At 43.6% G+C, this 21055-nt stretch overlaps 1 protein-coding gene and 1 long non-coding RNA gene across 7 annotated transcripts; one reads left to right on the plus strand and one right to left on the minus strand.

The window, feature by feature from the left end:
• Nucleotides 1-23: 23 nt before the first annotated feature.
• LOC105285589 (epidermal growth factor receptor kinase substrate 8) lies at nt 24-20957 on the minus strand. 6 transcript variants are annotated; one of them, XM_026969097.1, is made up of 10 exons: nt 20544-20957; nt 7989-8064; nt 7460-7695; nt 6795-7134; nt 5428-6644; nt 4959-5076; nt 1393-1962; nt 1110-1284; nt 885-1020; nt 24-817 (listed from the first exon to the last, which is right to left on the minus strand). In XM_026969097.1, exons 2-10 carry the CDS (start codon nt 8029-8031, stop codon nt 722-724), a joined length of 2931 nt encoding a protein of 976 aa, XP_026824898.1. In that variant the 5' UTR covers nt 8032-8064; nt 20544-20957; the 3' UTR covers nt 24-721. The 6 variants fall into 6 exon arrangements, with proteins under 6 accessions (XP_026824898.1, XP_011348167.1, XP_011348166.1 ...); XM_011349865.3 differs by adding an exon at nt 12781-12914 and having other exon boundaries at nt 24-1020; XM_011349864.3 differs by adding an exon at nt 12776-12914 and having other exon boundaries at nt 24-1020.
• On the plus strand, nt 8072-11654 carry LOC105285588. The gene is made up of 2 exons (XR_895090.2): nt 8072-11263; nt 11367-11654. It is a non-coding gene; the product is annotated as an uncharacterized LOC105285588 (long non-coding RNA).
• Nucleotides 20958-21055: the final 98 nt, after the last annotated feature.

Below are 21055 nucleotides of genomic sequence, written 5' to 3' on the forward strand. Positions count from 1 at the left end.
ATTAAAGTAAAACATCCAGCAGGTCGTTTCAATCCTTTTAATTATAATTAACAATTTAATTAACAATTTATCTTACGAGGAAATCGAGGATGCTATATGTTATACACACGTAGATTATACATTTTTCTAATTACTGCCTTCTAATATCAGTTTCTTGTAGCATACTCTCTTCACATCATTGGAATTTAGCTCGAAGTACGCGTACTTAGAGTCCTTCCTTTGTATTTCATGTTGCTGTCGTCTACTAAAGTGATCCCATTTTTATATATGTACAATAAATTCGTATCAAATTAAGTGCTTTAATCGAGTTCTAAACAACGCACTGGGAAACTTATCTCTATGAGTAAGTTCGTTAAAATACAATAGATGAATAATATTAGCTAGCACATTTTCCAAAAAACAAAGAAAAACATCACAGGTAACTTTTTATACAGTGCATGCTCGTACTGGCTCACTAAAACTCTTTGGCATGCAATATTGCTTCGACTTGTAATAGAGAATTATAACAATATTTAAGGTAAAATAAAATGATTCGATGTTTTTTTCTTCCGATGGTATTTCTCGCCTGGCATCCTTTTATACAAAATTACATGATGAAGCATATTATTTTATTTTACCTTTCGCTTTACTAAATTCACAGTGACACAAAACGCTTGCACATATTGTTCGATATCTTTATCATACATGCGATACATTGCCATTCCGAATGTGAAGGAACAATTCATTGTTTGGCTTCATCCTTGTTGTCGTTTAACTCCGTTCTTCTACGCGCTTTCTCTAAAATCTGCTTCAGCTCCGACGATCGAGCCGTTTTGTACTGAAAATAAAATCCAGGTACAAGAAGTTGCAGTTTTCTCTCTCGTAAAATATCTCGTCTCATTTACCTCGCAATCGTTTCTCGCTAAGGTCAATTGGCCGTTTAGTCTGCTACCTTCGGACAGTCCGCACAGTTGCTCCAATCGTCGGCGCGACAAGTTGAATACTTCCGTGCCAGTCATGCCTTCCAGTTGCTTGCAAATTCTGTGAATAAAAAATATACCGTGCAATCAGTCCGATCATTAGTTAAGAACCTGTTGAATCTCTCGTTACTCACGAGAGATTTAACATACTTTTCTGAAAAACCTTTGGCCGCCAACCAGGTCTGGACTTCGCGAGGCGTCGAGCGTGCGTTCAACCAAATCTCGTCTGCATTATTGCTGAGAGGTGGAGCATGCGTTTTCTTCTCTCGAAACATTGTCAGGACGAACTTGAGCTCCTTGTGAATCTCCTCCAGCGTGCCGGCATCTTTCAAATTTTAACAGACGAGATCGATATCATGAAAGTGACTTGAAATTTAATATAAAAAATTTTGATACGCAAGTAAATCAAAAAGCTACGATTATCGCGACTTACCGTTCGAGAATTTACTATTTTTGCTAGTTTCCACTTTATTGGGCGTGAAAGTCGTCAGCGGTGGAGGTTTTTGCGTTTGAAGCGGCGGTGCAGGTGTTGAGGGTGTCGATGAAGGCAGTGGCGGTGGCGGAATTGTAAAGGAAGCTGGCAAAGGTGGTGGTATTGGTACTGACATTGGTGCGGGCGTTGTCGGTGCTGATTTCGGTACAGACGATACTGATGATTTCAGCACGGATGGTGGTGGTACCGATTTCTGCGTAGACAACGCTGGTGTCGATTTCGATGAAAGTGCTGCTGGTATTGGCTTCGAGGCAGGTAACGCTGGTGGTAATGCCGGTGCGGGTGATGCTGGCGGTAATATGGGTGCGGGTAGTGCTGACGGAGGTGACGGCGGCGGAACCGGCTTTTCTATTTCGTCCGCTGTTATATTCCGAGGTGGCGAGTGTACCTCCACGATGCTTTGCTGCATGTTGATCTTCTTGCTTGGCTGCGAGGACGGACTGCTCTCGACGGAAGAATCACTAGACCCGTTACCGTTATTTGCGACTCCGTTGTGCGTGCCGATGTCATCTGCAAAGGGATTATGCGACGTTAATTCTTAGCGTCAAGCTTCAAGTGATTGGAAATTGCACGAGTATGTGATCCGTCCGTGTCAACGAATCACCAATGCATACCAATGCATAGAGAAAAGCTATCAAAAAACGTAGAAAGATTGTGTAACTTACCCAAAAGCTTTCGTAATAGAACACGCATAACAGTCTTAGATATATTGGACGGACACACACTAAGCATAGTTTAAGCGCCACGCGGTAACACCTAGAAATTCTATGGCTTTGAAAAAGATTATGTTCCACACAGATTCTACTAGTCAAATAATAATTAACATATCCATGTCTCTGCTCGTGATGCACGTTCTTATTCACTGCGCTGAAAAAAGGTGTCTGCGTGACGAAATGCTACATTATATGTCTAACAGTCGATTACAATTCGCAGGAGGCAGGAAGAGTGAAGGAGACGACGACGGTTCCTCGCACAAGTACAATCTGTAACTGCGTATATTTATTAATCATAAATGATGTACATAAATTACAGTGTAATGAAATACTGAACGGATCGTATCCCCGGCCCGTGGACACACACACAAATATCGAACTAAGACGTCGATCATGAAGAAAAAGGGAAAAAAGATAACGTTTATATCTATACATTGCACGTTCTCGTGGAAAAATAAGATGTACTCTATATTGCTGTATCCCAAATAATGTTTATCAAGGTTACTTATATAATTGAATAATAAATAAAGAAGGAAAAGAAGATTTGCGATAGAAGGATTAACAAAAGCCTTGTACTGGTTGTCCACGTTATTATATTGCTTATTGACTTCTTCAACGACTAGTTACTATTCCTTCGTTTAAGCCAACTCTTTGATACAGTCGGAGCTTCAAAGACTGATTCCAAGAAAACTTAAATAAGCGATAAAATTTAAATACGTGATAAGTAATGCAAGTCGCAAGAAATTATGATAGTACCGATCTGATATCAACTTGATATTTCGTGTTTGTAATTTTCCTCTAGTTTTTTTCTAATAAAAAAGATTTGTAGTTGGAAAAATATTAAGATAAATTTTACAGCTATTAGAGATTACAAAAGATTTGTAGTGTTATAAAAATTTTTATATTCAAACATTATGTGTGTGAGATACACACACTTAGATTTTATTTCTTTCTTCTCTAATATTTTCTTGGTTGTTTGTTCAAGTCTATTTACACTGATACGTATAAACTGCATGCGACGACACGTACAAGCGGGATAGAGGAAAAAGATTTGCTGTGTCAATAAAAGCTATTGATAAAACAGAGAGCATACGATAGATGTGGAAGTGTACATCGTTGTAATATCAGAAGCAATTCCTTTGTCGCGTATTCTCCCATAAGATGCTTATCAAAAGCCTTTATCGAGTTCCTGGAACTCTTTCTCGCAGTGAAGCTCCCAGTAAGGACAAGAGACAGAACACAGTAACTTTGCCGTAGCTTTAACGGAGATACAATGCAGACATTGCGATTCCGACTGATTCCACCATTCAGGCATGATGTGATATATCACTTCACACTCGGTATAAGTTGCATTGCTTTATTTATATATATAATAAGTACTTTCTAACGGAAGAATATACCCGGTCTCATTGGGTTAATATCGTATATCGCTCCATATCGTAACATTTCTGCATAAAGTACGTACGTAACATGTATATATATATATATTTATATCTATATAACGTTTCTCTTCTTTCTTCCGTTGTGAACTACATAACTAAATTTGGTTAGTCGATAAATACAGAGGATATCATGTATGATGGTACAATCGATAGTACAGTATTAGAACTCCGGGGTAGAGTTCCAGGGTAACTCTCAACCACGTTAAATGCCAGATTAACGATTGTCATTTCTTCAGTTTTATTAAAGCGTGAGACTGATGACTCGCTGAGTGCGTTAAACATCTGTGGTTGACAGTCACTACTTGACTAACAGATTTCATTATTTGGACGGTTTACATAATTAATTAATTAATCTCACGCTAAACGTGGTCCCGAATTCCATGTCTCAACTTTCGTACAAGGATAATATGTTGTATTGTCGCGACAGGAAGTGATTCCCCTCCGGTATCTTTGTTATATCGCCATTGCGCTTATATTCTCTGATTGCCACCAATCACAATTCCTCTATCTGCGATAACGATACGTTCGTGATAACGTGATAAAGGGAATTCAACGACATAATCGATCTGTGTCTTCAAGAATAAAAATTATTATCATGGATACTCTTAACATGCTTAACTGCTTTAAAAAACATTTTCCTCGTACTTATTAACACCGTCTACAGCGATCTAGCGCAATTTACCGCGACAGGTGTTTGCGCGGATCGCGTGCGACAGAGCTGGATGCGGCGATCTCGTAACAGCATAAAGAATGCGTAAAGAAAGGGATACGTTATAGTAGAAAGAAGCGAACTTTTATCCGCGTCACACTCCGAACGATAGCATCAGAATAATTGCAATGCGGAGAACTTAAGTAACCACGCCCCCGTTACGATCGTATGAATGGCTCAGTCTACATATTATTTCGCTCACACCTCTATATATGTATATGTACACATTCGAGAGGAAAAACGACAGGTATTACAACATTCTTTAATGAGTGCGCTAATTGAAACGTTACGTGGACGGTGATCTAACGGTTAATTATGCTACAGTTCGTTTACAAGCTAACGTGATGCGCGTTCTTTCTTATCTCGTAGGTATCGGCCTTATCAGATCGGTGATATCGACGTTATTGTCGTAATTACGTCATGTTAAGAGAGCGTTTTTTTTTCGTTTTTGGAAGACGTTTGTTATCTTAGACTCGAGAACTCATTTACGTAATGATGAAAGCTGAATTTCTGCATTTTACACCTGGGCACAACTTATCAGCAGTTGCGATGATTCTCTCAGAGATTGCCGGCAACTCGAGTAAAGGCAGGACGCTTACAATCGCGAGCTGGACAAATGGCTTTAGAAGTATCGAAATTCACCTTTTTTCCCGAGTCTTTCCTTTCTCACCCAATCTGCAGGCGCTGGTGGCGGAATCGCGTGCGTCCGATGAGTAGCTTCCGGGCCTGGACTAGTGCTGGTTCGCTCGATCTCCGAATCCTGCGATCACACGCATCCGGTCTTAATACAGAGAGTCCAACATGCACAACGAATTTAATAAATCATTAGCCGGCGATCACGTAAGAGCGCTAGTGAAATACAATTCCGAGTTAGATATGCATTTAGGTCTTCGACCCATCACTGCAAGTCGCGCGTTGAATTGCAATTGCATAAATCGCATTATACAATAACGTACGTAGTAATTGCATCCCAACTTTGCCAACGTTGCACGTCTGACGTACGCGACTATCGTAACTTTATTCACGTCCTTCGTCCGCAGTCCGTAATTATTCATCGACGAGTTATTTCAAAGGCGCGCTCGCTCGCTCGCCTCTCCCCATTGACTCTCACCTCGTAATTATAGCCGTGCCCCTGCCTCGGGTATCTGCTGGTGTACAGAGGATTATTGAAGACATCATTGTCGGCGGAGTGAGCGGCGGGATTGTGCTGCGCGACGATGGTGTGCGGCACGTGAGCGACCTGTCCTCGCGAGTTCCTCGCCTTCCACCACTTCCTGCTGTCGTCCAAGATCTCCAGGTACTCGCCCCTGACCACGGTCAGCTCCTTGTCGTTGTTCGCCGTGCGCGGATAGGTGACTTGTACGATCTTGGCGTGGCGCGACACCAGGTCGTCCAGCCACGCTTCCTGCGCTCTCTCCATACCGGCCGCGACCCTGGGTGCTCTCTCAATCGAGTCCACGGAAATGTCGCTGTGCGCCCTAGTCTGGTCCGCTCGCTCCTCCCGACCGTACAATTCCGAGCTGGGTCCGTAGTTCCTGTCGAAGTACTCGTTCCCGCCGCGCTCCTCTCGGCTCTCGTACTCCAAGTAATCGCTGCTGTAGTGAGACTCATCGACGTCGCGGTGATTGTAGTAAGGATCATTCTGCTGTTCTGGCAGCTCGTCACGCTTCTGCTTGTCTGCGTTCAACAGAGACGCCAGATGATCGTGGTCTCTGTCCTCGGGGATGGGGTAATCCGGCGACCAGCCGTCCATGAAGATAGGGTGATACGGCGGCACGTGACCCTTCCACTGATCGCGCGGTATTAGCCATGTATCACCCAGCGAGTGCCAGAGCTCGGTTTCCTTGCTGGTGACGCAGTTTATCAGCAGATTTACCGCTTCCCGCGTGAGGAGCGGTGACACCACCTTGCTAGGCAAGTTCGGGTCGTAATTGGTGTCGTGGGAGGCGTCCACGATGAGGGCCAGCGGCGTAAAGAGGAAGTGCACGAGCTCCGGCGCGTTCGGATCGTGGATGTGCGCCTTGAGCTTCGCCAGCAAGTTGAACGATAGCTTGAACTTCTGGAAAATGTCAACAAATTCCATCTCGGGTGGCGGCTTCGCCCTCATCGTTAGCATACCGTCGCCCAGGTTTCTCTTCTTCGATTTTCGATTACGTCGCCGGCGCTCGAGCTCCCGGGACGCGGCGGCCGCGTGCTGCAGACGAGCGATGAACTTTTCGATGTCGTCGAAGCAGTGATTCAGTATTGTCACGTCGCGCTCGTACTTCTCTGACGATGTCGACGACACCTCATCATTGTTCTCCTCTCGGGACATGTCGTTCTGACCATCTGCAATTTACATTCAGAAGTTAGTGCTAACAATTATGCCATTGTATAATTTTCGGATATCAGCTTTTCAATTACTTTTCGATTAAAGTGTTGTACCTCATATGCTATTTTCTGTCAAAAATTGTCAATTTTAGACAATCGCGTGCTTACCATTTGCTGCATTGAACGCGGACACTTGTTCCCTGACATTGACGCCGTTCAGGGGTGGTTCTGGCGGCGGTAGAGCGGGAGGAGGTGGAATGTGCCCTCTAGGACCCCTGGGCGAGCCGCCCGTGACCAGTTTCCCCATTTGCAGCATTTTCAGGTCTTCAACGAGGTCCTGCGCCGATATGCTCTGACACTGGAATATATGCATCTCCGCTCGCTGACCAGAACCGCTGTCGTCAGCGACAGTGAAGACCAGGATGTTGTTGTACATTTCCATGGGATCCCTTGACGTGAACGCCGTTGGTTCTTGTATTAACGAAGCCGGGAATCGCTCCATAACAGCCTGAAATTTTCAGTTACATCGTTAGGTGTCGTCGATACGCAGCAATCTCGTAGATGGTTCACTTTCTTGCGTGACACAGCGAATCGAAACACAAATTACACAAATTATACGTACAGTCTGCAATCACGATCAATTTCGTTCATCGTTTTATCGTTATGACCTCGAAGATCATGATGATTCTTAATACAGTTACACTGAGGATCGGGCAACCCGATAAAACGTAAGGATTTAATTAAAGCCGACGTTAAGCCTCGTAAACACGTCTCGTGCTCGCGTATTTATGGTGTGAAGGCTACACAGCTATACTGTGAAGCAGAAAAATTACCCCCGTCTCGTTGTCCATGATAAGGACCCAGTTTCGCTCCAGACGGAGCTGCATTTTCTGACTCCAGATGCCATTGCTTTTCTCCAGCTGCAGGAGTCGACGCATGCCGTCCGCTGGATAAACAATACCGGTTTCTTTCGTGACGGTGAACGTGGCAAGGTGCTCCATCATGTACGTCGACTCGGAGCTGCTGGCGCGGCCGCCAGAAGTGCTGGACGGTCCGCTGGAACCGCCATCTAAAATACGAAACACACCTTTAATTAACTCGGACGATCTCAAGCTTGCCTCCCTTAATAGTCCTCATCTCTCTTAAAATACTGCAAAATGTTATTTAAAGCTCTTCTTTGTTACTCTGTTCGATTTCATGAACTTTACGTGAAGTAGTCTCGTCTCCTGCAATTTGCGATTATAAATCAGATGAAATTATTCAGACAAACGAAACATGATCAACCGATAATTTGCTTCAAACTATAATCAATTCTAATTAAAACCTGAGATACAATCCAAATGGTAAATGGCGCTTGCTTACCTTTATTATAAGCCGGACTGTGACCACTGTTGTAGTACGGCATGGTAACCAGGATGATGTGCCGAGCTGATTATAACTGAAACAGAAGAGCCATAATTTCCATCACGTACTGTATCGCTGAAGAGATTTATGCGTCGTGTAATAATTCGTCACGGGCGAGTTAAGGGTGCACGAAAATCCTAATTGGCTCTCGGGTTCGCGCACGCCCCGGTCCCGTTTAATTTATGTGCGCCCGGTTTCGTGGCCTTTTCATTTCGGATCGCGCGCAGTCCGCACACTCGTAAAGATATTGTTGCCAGGCACGGCTTTAACAGCTTAATGACGGCGGTAACGAGCAACGGCGATGCTTGCACGTCGCGCGACGCGTATCCGGCTACCGGGTCAGCAGTGCCATACTTGGTCTCTCAAGAAAGCCAGTTCTCGGCTTGCACTTCTCCCGCTCCCCCACAAAGTCAAAGTGAAATTCCAATGAACCTTAATTTGTTCGCCAGACATGTCTGGAATTCCTCTTCCGCGCCTCTCGCTCGGGCTGCCTGCCCGGTTTACTGAACTTCATTTTCGAAGGTGAAACTTTATGCTCGATAGAACTAATCGTTCTCACCGAACGCTCTGTTCGGTGCTCTACGCGCTCAGCTCGCTCTACACGCACGCACGCAGTCTCGTTCACTTTTCACTTCCTTCCATACCTGTTTCGTAGTTACGTTAAACGTAGGTTTTATGCATAGTTAACGTGTCGTAAGTTCCTTTAAGTATCTCAAATCTCTTTTTTTTTTAACGTAGCTTTTTGCGCAATGTCCGACTTTTATCAATGTTTATCGAAAATAATCTATATATATTCTAAGTCGTTCCCTGAGAATTAAATTACCCATGAAATATTCCTGCAAACGTAAAAAAAGGTGAGAAAATAGATTAGAATGTCGTATACAGCTTCCTGATTTTACGTCGTATGTATGAAGTTTATAGCTTACTTATAGTCGGTTTAAATTCACGATTATATAAGATGACAATAGCCCAACTTTCATACCGCAACCATAAAGAGATTTCCATAGATCTTCAAGATATTGAGGACGAATACTTAATTGAAGTCTTACGTGCGGTCTTACGAGCAATCTTAAAACCGCGAAGCGCTTGTCATACAGCGGCAATTCCTTTTTCTCACTTGGTACCGAGAAAGATTTATCGCGTAGCATGCAAATTAATGCCGTCGTAAAATCTACTCGCCCGATGATCGCTGCTGATAGACGCAGGAGAAACTGAGATGACGCTTTTGCATAACTATGCACGAGGAATGTGAAATTCTGAATTTGTTCCAAGAGAAATTCCTCACTTTGAATAGCCGTCTCTCGTGTTAATCACGAGCAAACGCGCGACTATTCCGTATCTGAAAAATCGGAGAAAAAAAGTTTAAATCCCGATTTCGACACATCAATCAATCAGAAAAACTGCAGTCAAGAAAACAAATTCGGCATTACACAATTATCGAATTCCACTGTCGTTTTCCTTTTGCTATTAAAGCATAATGAGTGAAGGCTAACGAGATTCAAAGTTCTTTGTCAAGTTTCTCCGCTATTCTGTAACGTCCGTTCTTATTAAGACATGGTACCAAGTATTCCTCGAGTCCCATTAAGTTATGGCTTAATTATTCAGTCGGCTGCACCTCGTTTATGGTTTCGAAAGTGCAAACAACGCTTCCAATCACGCGGGCAGTCGGGCGTTTCGCCTCAAAGTTCTCACTCGCGATCTTCTAATGATTCTTGTAATGATTCGGCAGCGACGAGCGGCTAAATCGGTCGCTGAACGTAAATCAGTCCAGCACATAGAAATTAGTAGTAAGGGGATACTCGTTAGACGATAAGTATTTCCAATTCGCTTTCACCGACGACGACAAGCTGTTCGGAGGCAATTTTGCAATTTACGACAGGATCGGTCGTGGGAACACCAAGGAGACATTGTTATGTGACAGGTATGATGGTCAGTGATCATTCCGCGTGATGACAAGTGACGTTGCGAGTGCTGTCAAGCTCTAAATTTCAGATCTGCAATTATTGAGAAACGTTCAATTACAGTAAGCATTGGGTATAAATTTTCAATGTGACATGAGAATCTCTCTGGTTATAATTCAATAAGTTTCTAATGTATGGCCAGTAAACATATTACATAAATAATTCACGGTACGCACGGTACGCGTTTCTAAGTCAATTCGAATAAAACCTATGAATGATTTCTTGGAACGCAGATTAATTGCAAGTGTCTTGTATTTCGAAATGATTCACGATTATTCTATATATCGCTCAATTTATCGATGAATGGAGATACATTATTACGGTGACGTGTTTTTATAGTACACGTTCTAATGAGGAGAGAGACACACAAGATAGAGAGAAATGGGTGCCGCTTTCAGTAGTTGAGTGGCCGGCCTACTCTGTCATTTCATTTACAAGTACGTACGATTTTACGTGCCAGCGAATTTGGGTCGTAGAGAACTATATCGCGCGCGCGCACCAAACAACAAGTTGATAGTATTGCGCAATTAACGATACGCGAACCGATAAAGGCGTTTGTGATCGCCGCCGGTGGGAATGCGACTTACGTTTCCACGTAACAGAAAGGCTCATTATAGTTTTCTTAAATTACGGCGCTACGTTGGCTGCGATTGCGACTAACGAGAAGAAAAAGAAAAGAATTGGCGAGCACGGTCGACCGATAGAACTCGTGAGTAAAATCTGTAAACTGGGTGGCTTCGTGCTTCCTTGTTTATTGATTCTCTGTATTAATCACAATTCTAATCAACTATATTTTAATGAAAGTTTAATGGAACGTCGCGTTATTCTTAAATTTTCCAACATTAGATATACACGTGGAAATCCAAAATGAAATTTTCTTGAGAAATCATTACGCTATCACATCTCGTTTACATATTAATTTTGTTTTACTTGCATGTACATTTATAGATATTTATAAACAAGTTTATTATAATGCAATCTCTTTTGGATTTACTTTCTTAACGTTGTCAAGTTTCTGATTAAAGCAATGATAACGTCGATCTGGTGGTACGCCGATTATGAAAGTGAGAAAACGCATAACAAAATTGTACGTGAATTATACGATATTAAATGTAACTATTTCGACCCGGCGAGTTCTCACGCACCGCAGGTAGCTAAGGCTCGACGTGAAAGAATTTCTGCTCACGACGGTTCTAACGCTGGCCTAAGGATCCCGACAGCGACCTAAACGCGCAGCACTCACGGCAAAAAGGGAAGGGAAAAGGAAGGAAGGTGAGTGGGCTCCAGCGTGTGTATACCGCTCCTCGAGACTGAAGTTACCAATGCGTTTCGATCCTGCGTGCCGGGAATTCCTCATTGACGCTCTGAATTCCAGATTTCCACCTCTAGACGAGGCCTCAGTTAGAGGATTAATATTTCCTGAATGAGATAACATCGGAGCTACGGAATGAGAATCACTAGAAACTGCTATCTAAAATAACTTCCCAGTCTCGAACCTCTCATTTATACAGTAACTAAAAAAAATAATTATGCGTACTTTCCCATCTGAGAACAATTAAAAACATATATGTTAATTATTTTGAAACATTTTAAAACAAATGCCGATAAGAAATAATCCAGTAATACAAATACAAATGAGGAAATTATAAAACCAGTGCTATTATCAATATCACGACTTTTGATTTAACTTATGAGATGGTCCGTAAAAAGCGGGATATTTCCGCGCGTCAAGGAAAGTTAGATTTGATAATTCTTTCTCCAATCTAGACGGAGGTGTGTAAGTCGACGTATGCAAATGTCGTAATGTCCAGGAATGAACATGTATGGTGATAGAAATTTTGCGTATCTCCGAGATATCGTCAGCTTGTAAAGACTGGATTATGCAAATTTTCCGTCGGCGCGGGATAACAACATACGAAAAGTACGCTGCGCAACGAAATTCCCGTCGGGAATCAGAATTTTACAGTCGTCGACGGGATGCGCCTAGGCGCCTGAAGCGTGGAAACGTCGAGAGAACGCGGGACACGCATTATGACTGCACACGTATGCGTGAACGTGTCTTCGCGCGACAAGTCTCAACATAATTACTTATGGATGCGGACACACCTCGCGTGAAGAAAAATTCAATCGCGGAATGCGTGGTGCCTCTGTGCATTCGTGGCCTTGAATGTACTTGACACCTACGAATCCGTTCAGCCTTGAACCCGATAATTCTCCTCGGCTAACTGTACTATCAGTCGCGTAAAGCCGCTTCCAAGCATCTAGATTAAATTTTATATTTAGATTCTATCGAGATGATTTACGATATCCGTCTAGACATTCACCGGAGAGCTTTATTTTTTCTTAAACTTTCCGGTTGGGAGTACAGTCCTACTTGATATTCTCTTATGAATAATTTCCTGATTAGAATTTTCTAAATTTTTGACATTTTCTCAACAAATTTGTCTCCCTTCAATCTACTACAATTTTCAGTCGTAATATATTAAAAATCAAGTATTAAAAAATTAAAGATCAACACGTTTCGGCTAACGGCTAGAAACTTTTCTCCAATCTCGTGTCCTCGTTCATCCTTACACCGCGCGAGTTTTTCTCGCGTGTAGGACGCGAGGAAAACTCTGAACCGTAATTTTCGCGCGTGCCAAAGGGTTAACAACCTTGGACATGCTCGAGATGTTCCACGCACCGGCGACGGAAGGGAATGCGAGCAAGTATTTTGTTGCTCATGTAGGCGCGCGCGATGATAAATGGAGAAGATGCACATTTTACGATGCACTTTATACCCGCCTTACATGGACGTTCCGTTAACGAAGGTATAAATTCCGTGTTTTCCCGCGTGGCGTCGAGCGACAGGACGATCCTGGATGCAAAACCCGACAGACGGGAGACGGCGCGTCGCGACGCGCGTCAAAGACGTCCCAGTCGTCTGTAAATTAAACGATAGGGCGATTAATCGGTGAAGTGTCGCTGTTTCCGTTCGCCGCGCCGCCGCGCCGACCGCCTTTATTTAACGACACGCAGTAACAAATAACTGTATCCGTGAGAGCAAACCCGAATTTATCGGTTTCTCGAGACACTTATCCCACGGTGGTCACAGAGAAACGAGTTCTGCAAGTTGTAAAATCAAGTGAGTTCTTGCGCAGCTGCGTTATCTTTACATTATCATCATATTTGGTGGTTCTCTCGAGAATGAGAGAAAGAGAGAGATAAGAAATTTGGACTTACACGCTTCCGTTTTTTCAGATGTGGGTAAATCGATGGTGCCGTTGCCTCGCGTTTCGCGTGTCTTTTATGGAATCGGGGCTTTATCGAGGCAATTTAAGGCGCACCTTAAGAGAAGAATCGGTCCCGGGAATGCAGCACGAGCACGCAATTACGAGTCCGGATGAGCATGCATGTGTGCCGCGAGTGCGCGCGTTGCATCGCGCGAGAACGTAATCCGGGAGAATGTCTCGGGCTATCTCATCTCTCGAGCACTCTTTCTATTTCTCTCCACGTGGTCCGTCAAGTCCGTCCGTCCGTCCGTCCGTCGCGTCTAATCGCGCGCAAAGTGAAGCCTGAAACAATTTTAGAAAGTGCCTGGATTTCCGTGTGCTGCACAGAAGTATGCGATTCCATCAATATCGAGCGCCGTTAGTATCTAATCAAATCTCTGTTTTTTTTTTACAGTTAAAAACAATTCAATCGACCGACAATTTTCAATTTTATCGAGTCGGGCTCGTAAACAAAGCCGACCGAGATTTCTATGTTTAGTAATAATAGAATCGCGAAACGATCCGTCTATATTTTCCGGGCAAACAGCATGGGAAATTAAACTCGCCGAAATAACCGGAGCACAAATCTGCTGTATTTTTTCACCTTTTTCCCATGTTTGTTCGTTTATTCATTCGTTTGGACGCTTCGAGCTTGCGTGCTTCGCGCGATCGGGCAATATTATTATCGCACCAGCAATTTTCCCGAACACGTTACGTATAGGACACAGCCCCGCGCGCGTGCAACGATTTCACAGACCGGTAGACGTGTATGCAAATCGCAGAAAACATGAAAAAGGTATATCGATGGACAGGCACAGTTATCTAGTTGCTACAATTGTAACTGTTCGCACGACGAATACCGTATGTAGCCGCGACATTTCTCGGACAGCGACGCTGATATGAATATTTATCAAAATTTTTGTATTGCATAACTCGCCGAGATGCATACATTCCGTTACACGCCGTGATACCAATAGCTCTCGCGTACAATTAACATTATTATCGGTTACGAAGGTGTATTTTTCTCGTATTAATGTCGCGACTATTACGGTATAAATACGGGTTAATCGCGTGTGAATATTACACCATTCTCCTTGAACGTGTCGTAATTCTTACTTAATGATGTTCAAATACGTTAACGTTATAGATACGGGATGCACGTGGGACGCCACATGCAAATGCCGCGGAAAGCGTGGAAGATTCTCAATGAGAATAGTCCGCATACGATTAATTGCAAAAGTCGCTTCGAGCCATTGCACCAATATTCATTCAGACGCGGTTGATTATGGACAATGTCGACTCGTACGCGTTTCAGCGGGCTACTTGAGGCTTGGGGACACGCGAAATTCTCTTCTCTCGCGAAAAAATGTTTCAATAGAGTCACGTGAATTGACGGGACGGGAGGAGTAACCTTGCGCAGAGGATATTTTCACACGGAACTAAATGAAACTCCGGCCGTTCCACTCTCATACGTCCGTAAGATCGGAACGCCGGCGAGGCACGTTTGAAAGTAAATACACGTAAAGTGGACGTGGGCCTATATGAACGCTGAAAAAGTGGAAAGAAAGTTGTGCCAATGCACCTCGCGTACCCGCTTGCGATCCGTTCGTCGAGCCGCGAACGAGTTCCGCAGTGAATGGACCGAACGCCGGCGCGAATGAACTTTTCACTCCGATCCGCTCTCGACTCGCTGATTAATCATTAAGGATTAATCCGCCGTCCGCGCGATCGATCATCCGTTTGCCGAACGAATCCAATTTGTACGGCACGGTACGTTTAATCCCATCATCCCATTACACCCCGTGGATCAAGGGAACATTAGCCGCCCGCTCCGTGTTAATTTCCACGGTGCTTAAACGCGCGGAGCTGCACGAGCTGGCATCTAATACAAACTCGATGCCTTAGAATTCCTGATAAACAGATAGTAACAATAATACAAAAATAATATATATATATATTAAATAATATATACTACGCACAACTCTGATAATATAATATGGATTTTTGCATATGCATTCTATAATCATGCGGATATACGTTTTAAAATTACGCAGCGATTTTCCAAGTCATTGGAATTCGCAGACAATAGAAAACCTGCCTTTCACGTTTCACTATTACGATGCAGCGTGGCTATTTGCGAGAACATTTAAGAGACGTACGTATGTGCAGGAGGAGGGTCATCGCGTGTCAGCGTCGAGAGGACTCGCTTACGAGCGAGTAAACAATCTTTCAGAAAAAATATGCACACGTGGAATGCAATGCCCGTATGCCGAGCGCATATAACGACATTTTCGAGATAACTGGCCCGCAGGCGAAAAGTAGACGCGGGAACAAAGCGACAATAGTATCACTAGCGAAGAGTCGATTTTCACAATAGCTTCCCTTGCGGTATTTTCCCCGTGTCCTTCTTTCTCTCTGTTTCTCGATGTAACGACAGTAAAAACTCCACGGTTTACGATTTCGCGAACAATTTGGCGAGGAATGCACGTGATGGCATCGAATAAGTACTTTGAAGTTTCAGCATCGCAAAATATCAACTGCAACATGACTGAAAGTTCACGTTATTTCACTAAACATGGATGATTACCAGAGAAATAAGAATAAAAACCATATGTCACTTTGATGCCGCTCTAACGATTATAATAAAATGTAAACAATGGATATGGGTCGATAATTTTCGCGATGGAATGATTCTCCAAGGCCGTCCGGCGAGCAAACGTATTAGCTACATAAGTGATTTGCGCAATGCGCTAAGTGAATTATGTAATACAAGCGAATTGAAACTATCAACTTGCGGACAGATTGTGAGTAATCGCAAATAAAAATGTGCTTAGACGGAAAAATCGAAAAACGATACTAAGAACCGACGATACCTGGTCAGGTGCATGAAAGATTACGCTGATAAAGTCGATAAATATTCGTGATGTGTGCCGTGAAATCGCAGATGTATTAGGAGGTCAACAAAGTACTGCTATGCAGCGTTTTCCATATGTACGTTGGATTGTGAGAAACCAGGACGTTTATTAAAGGCAAATGAATGTGAAGTGAAGACAACAACCGTTCCGGGATTATTTCCACGATATGGGATAGTTCATTAAAATCCGCGCTCGAAACCTACAAACTTCGAAAATTTACTCATTCTATTTTCTTTCTACAAAATATCGAAATCATTTTGCATAACAGAAAAGAAATCATCTTGCACAATAAAATTGCCAATTTTTTTTCCTTACACCCACAGAAAAGATTTCTGGACTTAATGCTATTACTCTTTAATCTATCATAAAATAAGATCGCTATATCGACAATCATATTTATTATTGAAAAGAAGCATATTTTAATCTTGAATAGAAAATTCTAAAATCTAGATTAAAATAATCTTGGTGCTATCTCATTAATTTTCTCAGAAGGATTTAGATAAAAATTTGTAGCAAGTTCAAAATATTCTTGATTTAAGAATATTGTGAGATCTAAAAGACATCTTATTCTATTCTTGTAAGAGAATTTGTAGAATCTGCACAAAACGGCCAATATTTATGTGTTGCAATCGAAAATCGGGAAAGTGTTTCTGTGTATTTCTGTGTTTCTGTTATTTACAATGAATAAGTGCAATACTCTACAAGAAATATTAAAAGATATGGAAATGTCTTATCTCGAATCTTATTTCTCAAGTAAGTATATACAGGGTGTCTGGTAATGATCGCCCCAGCTTCCGTACACGAGTAGAGCGGATCGAGACGATGAGAAAAGTCCTATACTGTTTTGCGATATTCGCAATAATAATCCTATACCTCGAGCGGCTCGGCACTCGCCTCCGCGCTCTGGATTCGCTTGACTTTAATATTCAATATTTCGATTATTATTGCGAATATCGCAAAACAGTATAGGACTTTTCTCTTCGTCTCGATCCGCTCTACTCGTGTACGGAAGCTGGGGCGATCATTACCGGACACCCTGTATATACTTACTTGAGAAATAAGATTCGAGATAAGACATTTCCATATCTTTTAATATTTCTTGTAGAGTATTGCACTTATTCATTGTAAATAACAGAAACACAGAAACACTTTCCCGATTTTCGATTGCAACACATAAATATTGGCCGTTTTATCCGAATAAAGGACGCAGGAGCGTCGAGTTGACGAGCGACCGTGAGAAAATGATGCGTCGACATCGACAAAGCCTACTATAAAGTGGCGCTAATATCAAATTAGTCTACATACAAGAATATGTAAGCATAAATTTGTATATGTTACTCTTGTCTGAAGACAGTAAGACAATCTTATTTAATTCGAGAGAGAAGAATAGAAATTACTGATTTAAATTAAAAATTGTTTTATTTTCATATTTTTTATACTTGTAATACGATTAAATTAGTCAAGAATATTTTTCGTCTTGTTATCAGAAATCCTTTCTGAGGGTGTAGCAAGAGGACATTTAGTATTATATTGATACCTGCGCAATGCGAGTTGTTTCCTGGAAAAATTAGCGATTTCTGCAAACGTGCGCTGAATTGTAAAATTTCTTTTCGATTTCACGCGCGTCGCGACTGTCGCAAGAACCCGATGAATCCTCCTCGGCGGTGTAAAATCATCTACGCGGTCAATAACAAACGTTCGCAAATCTGTGTCACAACGATGCGATCCCACGTGGGTGATCGCGTAGGTATTTTCGTGGGCGTGCATTACAGGTGTCATTCGCCGGACCGGGACGCGGCAGAAAACGCGGCTGTCGCTCAGGCTGAAGTCAGGCAGATTGCGCCGATCGGTGTTTTCTCGCACCGGCAAGGTGTAAGAATGAGATTTATCATCCGTTCGTTCGGCCAATTTTTCGACGTCGCGCATATTCGATCGGATGTAAACACGGTGTATAGGAGCGCGCGGAAACGCGATCCGCGCGACGATAACGTGCATGATGACATTCTCGAGACAGGAATCTTGCGCTAGAGAGAGAGAGAGAGAGAGAGAGAGAGAGAGAGAGAGAGAGAGAGAGTAGACATTTGTCGCGATTATGCGACCGGCCATTACCGATTAATAATGAACAATGCAGTCACCGACTGCGGCGGCGAACGCAGGAATGCGGCTGGCAAATGTCACGAGCGAGGGGAACGCGACGTAATGGGGGGGACCTGGAAATATTTACTACTCTTCTCGCCTTACGACGCCGCACGTACGTTGTGGATTTATGTACCTGTTCAATGAAAAGGCGTTACGATGTTACGATTACGATTCTCGCGTGGCTCGGCTCACGTACCTACACTACTACAACAAAGCGAAGCTGCCGACGCCTTCACACCGACGTTAAAACGCTGCCCTCTCTAATCGTTGCTCCTCTAAGCCTTGACGAATGCGATGACCGACCGCCTTTTACCGAAGGACGCGCGCGACAAAACAGACACTGCAAATAAAAACGAACGGAGAAATACCGTGACAAAAAAATGAGGACTCGCTTGTAAAAACAAGCTGGTGGGTATGCAAACATCTAATTATTTTGCATATTATTTATCATCACGATCGAGTTCGATAATGCGATTACACTATATGGATAATCGAGCGACATTCTTCGCAGTTGATTGCTATTTACAGATGCTCAACAGATACGCGTGCTTGTCGTAAAATAAATCGGAGTGAATCTCGCGGTAAATTGCGCGGATAAGGGAATAGAAATTGCGCGTAGTACAATAGTGAGATAGACAGTACGGGGGATGATCAAAGGTCGGCAATCAGTGATTCATCAGTGATCACGATAATGATAGACCGATAAGAACTGACGAATCGTCATCGCAACAGCTATGGTAATATCGATGTTTTGCCCGATATAGATAGCGGTAAGTTATTATTGCTCCTGTCAAACTCTCCTGCCACGTAATTCCACGCGGAGGTAATTGTTTTTTACGGCTCACACTTTCAACGTCGTGTGTGTGTGTGTGTGTGTGTGTGTGATTGGAGAGTATCTTCTAATAAAAGAATTTGCTAAAAGAAACAGAACTCATCTGGAAAGCGCAGTCGCTTCGCACGTCACGCAATTTCCTCGGACTCGGCGATAATTAATTTAAATTATGCGACGCGCTATCGCGTTTTAATTTTCCATTTTATCTCCGAGCCTTCCGTTGATAATAAAATTATTGAGAAAAGATATAACGGCTTTCGAGTCGAGTTATCGAGTGCACGTTCTTCTCTTTTTGATACTTTAGAAAATACGCGATAGAGAGACTTGAGAGAAATCGAGACGTACCACCAGTGTGTGAGCCAGATACAATAAATTATCCGACAATTAAAACGCTGTATCATCCAATTACGGAGCTTCCCTCGATCTCAACCTGGCACTTCGATCCTTAATTATTAATTAATTAATTAAGTGCGCTCCGCGCAGGCGATCGTTCTCAACCTCGTTCCGATGTCACACACCTGAACGAAAACGCACCTGATTGTTGCGCAGCTTTATATTTGACTTAAATGCATGTAAGCTTGCTCTGCAGGAGAAAACCCAGTGATTTCCGATATCTTGAAATTATAAATTATTCTCCGAAGCATTAAATTATTCTCGAAAACTTTACAAAAACACGCATATGCACACACATTTTCCAATGACGTAAACAAATTATACCGTATATAAATAAGCTGTGTGACTCACACTTATGTACGTCTCGACAATTTGCCACTGGTTTAATATAATTATGTTTCGTTTCTACGTTGCAAGTTTCTTGACGACTCCGCGATTCCGCGAGCAATATGCAATGCTAGAACTCCCATCTCCCGTTCTCCCTGCCTCGTTTACGCGATTTCGCGATGTCGGTGCAGCACGTTGAATCTCACGCCGATTCAACGTGATTCAGCATCGGAATGCGATGCTGGATCGAAGTCGATCAAGCGACGGTACATGCGCGCGCGCGCTCGCCTCTCGTCAGCAGGATTTTTATCTGCCGACGAGAGGCTCCCCGCGTCGTCGCGGGCCAGGTACGCGCAGCGCGGCCATGCACGCGACGGCACGAACGGCGACGGCAACAGGTGCGCGCACGACAGAACGATTCGCCTCGGTGCCGCCGACATCGCGACGGCGATATTCGCCCTCTCTCTCTCTCTCCTTACGCCAAATAACATACCTCCGCCGATGGATCTAGACGATCTAGACTGTACCTTGACGTCTCTCGAGGCGATACACCCCTCCGAGTTGCGTCGCATCGATCGATCGATCGTTCGCTCGTAGAGGACTGCACGAGAAACAACAGTTTCGCACACATACGCGCGGGCACGTACAATATGCGCGCGCACGCGCGAGCAAGCGGGCGAAAAACGGTTACTTACCTATTTACAAATTTCTTTTCCACGACGCGCTCGTTTTGCACGCACGCACGCACTCGTGAGACGTGGGTAAAGGCGTGCGCGGGAGAGAGGCGCTCGGTCTCGAGGCGACAGAGTGACGGGCGGCGGCGACCACTCTTACATGCCGAACATGCTCGACCGCGAATACCCCGGCGACTAATCCGAGACCCGTGATCCACCGATCGCCGCCGTCGATCTACGCCGCTTGTCGTACCTGCCTCAGGTGCGCGACACGCAGGTAACGCGGCACGCCATTGGTCGGGCGTCCGCGAGACCAAGATGGCGCCCGAGTCGGCCACGGTCTTACGTACCGGTCCAGCAACGATGGTCGTGGGGGTAGTCCTGCTCGACAAGGATGTTTTTACTTCGATTTTCGCAAGGTGCGCGATGATCGAGGGATGTCATGCGCGACAGACAGAATGATTTGGAAATTACATTTGTTACTTGCATACTTCATAAGGGGAAAGCAATGTGGGTTTATACAAGGGTCGAAC

This window comes from Ooceraea biroi, chromosome 4 (assembly GCF_003672135.1).
Source record: "Ooceraea biroi isolate clonal line C1 chromosome 4, Obir_v5.4, whole genome shotgun sequence".
Lineage (NCBI taxonomy): Eukaryota > Metazoa > Arthropoda > Insecta > Hymenoptera > Formicidae > Ooceraea > Ooceraea biroi.